Source organism: Vigna radiata, chromosome 7 (assembly GCF_000741045.1).
Source record: "Vigna radiata var. radiata cultivar VC1973A chromosome 7, Vradiata_ver6, whole genome shotgun sequence".
Lineage (NCBI taxonomy): Eukaryota > Viridiplantae > Streptophyta > Magnoliopsida > Fabales > Fabaceae > Vigna > Vigna radiata.
This window is the reverse complement of record NC_028357.1, coordinates 54781501-54788356: the sequence shown is the minus strand read 5'-3', so window position 1 is coordinate 54788356 and position 6856 is coordinate 54781501. Positions and strand designations below refer to the sequence as shown.

At 32.9% G+C, this 6856-nt stretch overlaps 1 protein-coding gene across 1 annotated transcript; it reads left to right on the top strand.

The window, feature by feature from the left end:
* The first annotated feature begins 1280 nt into the window (after positions 1–1280).
* Positions 1281–5451, top strand: LOC106768858 (serine/threonine-protein phosphatase PP1). Its single transcript, XM_014654219.2, has 4 exons — positions 1281–1808; positions 3021–3580; positions 4103–4315; positions 5041–5451. Exons 1-4 carry the CDS (start codon positions 1631–1633, stop codon positions 5053–5055), a joined length of 966 nt encoding a protein of 321 aa, XP_014509705.1. The 5' UTR covers positions 1281–1630; the 3' UTR covers positions 5056–5451.
* The last annotated feature ends 1405 nt before the right edge of the window (positions 5452–6856 follow it).

Here is a 6856-nt window from a genome sequence, read left to right as displayed (position 1 = left end):
AAAATATAAAACATTAATTAAGATAACAAATTCAATTAAGAAATTTTAGATTAATATAATTAAATTATGTTTAGGGGTATCGTTCATATTTATTATTTTATACATATACGGTAATTACTTATATTTTTTCATTTTAACGTCGTGACCAATATATTTTATGTTATTTTTGTTAAATAATATATTGATACGTCATAGTACATGAATCGTTACAACATTACTTTTAATACGATAAAATTGTGTTATATTACATTTAATAATTTTGTAATTATTTTTTTCTGTGATGTTGATATTAACGTTTCTAATATATTAAACATGAATTATACTACAGTCAATGAAAAATATAATTATAATTAAAATTTCAAACGTAATCATATATTGAGACTAAATCATACACTCATAAGTAAATCATAATTTTGTTCTAAAAAAAAGTATAGTTTGCGAAAGAAAAATATTAAACCAGAGTAAAAACAACACAGATAATATAAAAAATTGAATAAATTATTTATACTTATGTCATCTATAAAATATCGAAGAGGAAGGAAAAGTGATTTGGAGATAAGAGAAGATAAAGGGCTTAAGGTTCTAAGAGAGGATGAGATTCAATTGAAATATAAACCTATGCAAAGATCTATTTGAAATCATTCAATCAAAATTGAAACATTTTTTTTAAATATATTTAAAACTAAAAGAAGGTTAATGAAAATAATTTTATCTAAAATTAAGTTAGTTTGTAAATATATATTATAAATAAAAAATCAGAAAATATAAAAGACTACCACTTTTATTTTCTAGAAATTAGCATCAATTAGAGTGATTTTTACATAAACTTAAAACGTATTAAAGATTGAGACATTCATCACATAAATCCATGTTGAGTAATATAAGATCTTGATTATCATACATGAGAGGAAGAAAAGATGACATGGCGACCCATTGCACGTGCGAGGAGTGGGGTCCCACTTCCTAAAATGTTTCAGATAGGGTTCCAGACGAGGATTCAGGAATGGAATGCATAGCAGGGAGGCAAAGTAAGGTATCAGATTTATTTTTCTTTATTACTTTTTAATCATGTTGTTGATGCCATGACCAGTTTTCGTAAAAAAAAAAAAAATATTAAAATTTAAAGCTTATTTTATAAATTAAGTGCATTATGTTTGGATTAAAGAATTTATAGATGGTTATAAATTATTTACTAATATTATTATTATTATATATTTTTTTTTTGGCAATTTGCGTATAGAAAAAATGAGAAGGAAGATGAATGTGTATTATTATTTGTCCTTGTCACAAGCAGAACTAGGGTAGGGTTGGTACTAGTGGCCACTCCCCTCCGCCAAACCCAAAGAGTACAAAACCTACATATAACTATTAGCGTCGTCGATGCCTCTCTAAACAACTCCGTTTGTAATTTCCGTTCTGGAAGCGGGAAACGGCGCCATTTCCAATTAGCCCCTCGTCGTTTCGCTCCTTTCCCCGTTTTGCGTTTTTGATTCGTTCGTTAAACCCTTTGCTTTGCCTTCTCTCTATCTCTTTTTTTTTCTTCGGCTTTATCTTTAAGCCAAAGCGTGAACCCTTTTCTTCTCCTTCTCAAACCCGTAACCCGATCATCCGCTTTTGAAATTATCGCGAGATGGACGAGAATTTGCTCGACGATATTATCCGCCGGCTCGTTGCGGCAAAGAACGGTAGAGCCACGAAGCAGGTGCAGCTTACGGAGGCGGAGATTCGACAACTCTGCGCTTCCTCTAAAGAGATCTTTCTCAGTCAACCCAATCTTCTCGAACTCGAGGCTCCAATTAAGATTTGTGGTATATTTTTTTCACGTAATTAGTTGATTAAATTATAATTTTTTGTATTGCTTGTTGTTTTGTAATAATTGTGAATTGTGATGTGTGGATTTTGTAATTGAATGGAAAACGTGGGGTGAACCTGCATGAGATTCTGCTTGTTCATTTTACATGCGGTTTGGGATTACCGTTTTTTTGCATGGAATTGGAATTAGGGGGCGATTAGAATTGGGCGTGACTACGGAGGTCTTAGGTTACGGCGTCATGTCTCTTTCATATCTCTTTTGATGCATTGAATTTGCTATGGGCCATTTAGGTTGGTGTGTGCTGAAGACGGGATTGCTGCTCACTCTTTTGTTTCGTTTTCTTGCGGCTGTTTAGAAGACAGGTGAGGAATTGGGTGGTAGCAAAGGGACGTGTGATCAGTGGTGATAGCTACTACACTTCTGTGATAATCACTAACTTTTGCAAAATCATTAATTCTTCGTTTGTGTGGAATTGTTTGTTGAGGTTTCTGTGTAAATGAAGAATTGTTTTCGAGGCGTTGTTGGATAGAATTTATGCCTTCTAAACTTCTATACCTCAATAATTGCATTACTACTTGCAGAAACTGATTTTCTGTAAGTTTGTTGTTTATCTGTCAGTGTCACGTACATGGTTGATAGGGACCAATAAGGGGACCAAGGGTGGAAACAGAAGGGATTGATGGGCTTTTGGGGTTGTAGACATTGTGCCCCTTCTGTCAGGCTTCTGCTGCCTTGTGATGTTTTCCTGGTTCGACCAAGTTGCTTGCCTTGATGACTTTTCCACGGTACTTGGTTTAAATGGCCAATAATTGTGACAACTCCCAAAGCCTACCCATCTAACTTTCTTTGTCATAAATTTAAAATTTAGGGTTGCGGTGTTGGCTGCTGTATTAATTTTTGTTTTTGAAATTTTGACATTGGAGCCTGTTTTCAACTTATTATCGTGCTTTGCACTTGAACATCTTTTCAGTTTTAAGTAGTATTGTCATGTTTGAGTAGTTGATTTATGTTAAATTGGTTAAAATTTTACTGTTTTCTTTTCTAATTTTAATGCCTTGCTGCTTTAGGTTTTTACTTTTTGGCACCTTTTGGTTTGAGGTGGTAAAAGCCCTAGAACATTTAGGTTGCCTTCCTTTGCTTTTGAACACTGTGTTATCTGTAAATGTCAAATAGTAGATGGCATCTGTGTTAAACGATTCATTTGCAGGAGATGTTCATGGCCAATACTCAGACCTTTTAAGGCTGTTTGAATACGGGGGATACCCACCAGAAGCAAATTATTTATTTCTTGGAGATTATGTTGATCGTGGTAAGCAAAGCATAGAGACAATATGCTTACTCCTTGCATACAAGGTCAAATACAAGGAGAATTTCTTTCTTCTCAGGGGTAACCATGAGTGTGCCTCCATCAACCGAATATATGGTTTCTATGATGAGTGTAAGAGGAGATTTAATGTTCGCATCTGGAAGACATTTACTGAATGCTTTAATTGTCTACCTGTTGCTGCTCTGATAGACGAGAAGATTCTTTGCATGCATGGTGGACTATCACCTGATCTTAAACATTTGGATCAGATACGGAATCTTGCTCGTCCTATCGATGTGCCAGATCACGGTCTTCTCTGTGATCTTCTATGGGCTGATCCTGATAAAGATCTTGATGGGTGGGGAGAAAATGATCGAGGTGTGTCATTTACATTTGGGGCTGATAAGGTTGTTGAATTTCTTGAACAGCATGATCTTGATCTAATTTGCAGAGCTCACCAGGTAATGAAACCTATACTTTTGTCCATTTCTCTATAGTTTGGCATGCATGATCTATGCGTTTGCAATTTACTACCCAATTGTTAATGTTTAATGAAGAATAATCACATGCATTGAGTAGTTTCATTATTTTTTATGACTGAGAATCGGAGGGAAAAATAGGGACAGAATGCATGAGAATGTGATTAATTTGTGTTTTGACTTCACGCATTGAGTATTGCAATAATAATTATTTTGTTTACTATTTTAATCTGTAATTTTCTAGCACCAGTTGGGTTTTCTCTTTCTTTTCTGTATCATCCTCTGACAGCTTGTAAATATCTGACGGTGTTTGATTGATGATCCTGATTTTTGTTAATAATGTACTTGTATTGCATTGTTTCTCTGTCTGTCTATTCTAATTTATTGGACATTTACTTTGTTCATCGGTCTTTATTCTTTTTAACGAATTGGTGAATCAGTCTATACAGATATTGGAGAATCTGGTTTGATATTTCCCTTTTAAAATTTTGGGCTGTGTTTCAGGTTGTAGAGGATGGATATGAGTTTTTTGCCAAGCGTCAGTTGGTGACTATATTCTCCGCCCCTAATTACTGTGGTGAATTTGATAATGCTGGTGCTATGATGAGTGTGGATGACACCTTAACATGCTCTTTTCAAATACTTAAATCTTCTGAAAAGAAAGTGAAAGGTGGATTTGGCAACAACACATCAAGACCGGGAACTCCACCTCATAAGGTAATAAAGATTGAAATTACTTTACGTGCACTTGTTCATTAATATTTACTATTTATGTTTATGTATGTCGATAGCTGTTTGTATGTTTTAATGTAAGTATGTCCCAAACTCGAATTTTAATCAAGAAGGTGACTGTATCATAACTTCTAGGTCTATCTATTAACAACCATGATCCATGTGTATTACTTAAGTTGGTTATTGTACATATGAATCAATTAGTGTGGATTTAACCTGTCCAAAAGATCCAAGTCTCGCAGGGCCTTACCACTGCTCACAATTATATTAGACTTTTATACCAAATAATCAATTTTCTGGCTAGGCTACGTTCTATTTGGGGGCATGAGCGTCAAGTGAAACAGTGACCTTTAGTGCGGAGCTCGTGTTATGTCGTGAGGTGTTGGGGGGGGGGGGGGGGGGGGGGGGGGAGCAATTATACTTCGTTGACGTGTTCAAGGAGTGTGATGTTTGTAGATATTAAAATTCGTTAAGTTGTCCACCAATGTTGATTTTCCCTTTTTTTTTGCAAGCCCATCATTGCGAGACAGGACGAATAAAAGGCGAAAAGAGTAGTATGGATTGTGTTAAATTACTTTAGCATCTATTAATCGTGGCTTGAAAATTTTGGCGAAGTTTGCTAGCTGCCTTCTTTTCATTCTATCATATGCTACGTATATTTTTTAAAATATACTACCAAGTTCTAATCTATCCTACCCTTTTGCATCCAGGGTGGGAAGAATTAACATTTCGAACCATACAATGGTCGATGAGCTCAATAGAGGCTTTCATTCTTCGGTTAGTTCAAAGGCTTATCGTTCTGTTGCATGGCATGATTCACAGCATATATATAAAGCATAGTGTCTTCTTTCCTTGGTAACGAAACTAAGCAGTGTAGCAAGGAACAGGGCACTTCATTGTGCAACTGATTGACCCCCTTTCCTTTGTTTCTTTCTTTCTTCCTTCACATAGTTTTTTTAATGTACAATGCAAATTCAAACATTGTAAGGAGAAATCTGGATATCTTATTTCGTCGCGGAAAGTTTAATTTAGGTTAAATTCATTTCTCCTTGCTTAAAAAGTTACATTTTATATTTTAGTCATTACTAATGAAATTTACACTTTAGTCCGTGTGTTTTATATATCATTTGTATTTATTTTTACATGAAAAAATTGTTATTGTCATAAGTTGGATCCTATCGAATTAATTTGAACCATGTTTGTTTTTATATGAATTGAAATGTAAGTTATTAATGTTGTGATTAAAATAAAGGAGTAGGGCGTCAGGTACTAAGTGTAATGAGCATGTAGTCGGTTAGTATCTTGAATAATGTTATATGAAAGATTAAAACATCGTGATTTGTATGTGGTCTTGAAAAAAACTAACATCAACTATGTTTGAAAACTTGTGAATTGTTACGAGTGTGTAATTATTGGAACTTTAAAATCAGAGGAAAGTCAGTAAATGTACCTTCAGCTCAGTTTTACAGGATTTCATTCTTCTAAAGAGAGTAAGTCATAATGTGTTTATATTTCAACACATCTGCGAATTATTATAGATATGTATGTAATATTAACGGTTAATTTCCTTAATTATAAATAAGTTGAGTAGATTATTATATTCCTGTTCATCACTCTCGTTGCTTCTTTGTTGTCTCTTCTCAAAAGTCTCCTTTTTCTTTCAACCTTTTTTTTTTATCACTTCTTTACTTAAAATAATGCCGTCATTTCAATGCATTTTGTTGGTCATGTTAATTTAAAAGGGAAGTTCTTTACTTTTTTTTACCAACATGAATAATGGCAGAAACATTAAGGGTGATATAATGTTTTTCAAATATATATACATTAAAAAATAAAATGACTATATGGTATTTACATCAACAATTACCTAAACATTAACCAATACAAAAAAAATGTAACGAAAAGTATTTTTTAAAATAGTCTTCAATTTATTTGTTCTCCTCTTAATTTTCTCTCTTCATTTATCATGACAGCACGCATCATCACTATTTATCTTTTTCTTTATTCTTTTTGTTCCCATGCTTTTTATTTCAGTATTAGAATTCAAATGAATCATTTTCATAAAGGAAAAAACTAACATGCACTCCAAAATAACACAATCAACCATCAAACTATAAGTCATATTGTGATGATTTAATATACTAGTTAAATATTTTACATTCACCCGTTACAAATATGATGTATGTGACTGAAAACTGATTTAATTCTTATTCTTATCCTATACAAAATCTCGTTGAATCGCTGACAATTGCAAAATTACAAACTAAGTCAAACAAAACTAGTTTTTTAGTTAATAAACTTGGAAAAGTGTATCAAAAAATAAAAAATTATATCAAAGCAAACATTTTAAATAATCTTAACATTAACCTTGTCTTTTTCTGCATTCATAAAAAAATTATTAACATTGTCTTGTTTTTAATTGATGAAAAATATTTCTAGAAATAATAAAATTTAAACCAATTCTTTTAAAATATATCCAGAATAACCGTCTTCGTCATACTAATACTTTTGAAAGTATCATCTCTA

Coding starts and splice junctions, on each gene's coding strand:
- LOC106768858 (XM_014654219.2), top strand. CDS start 1,631: ATGGACGAGAATTTGCTCGACGATATTATCCGCCGGCTCGTTGCGGCA. Junction 1,809..3,020: donor GGCTCCAATTAAGATTTGTG/GTATATTTTTTT, acceptor ATTCATTTGCAG/GAGATGTTCATGGCCAATAC. Junction 3,581..4,102: donor TAATTTGCAGAGCTCACCAG/GTAATGAAACCT, acceptor GCTGTGTTTCAG/GTTGTAGAGGATGGATATGA.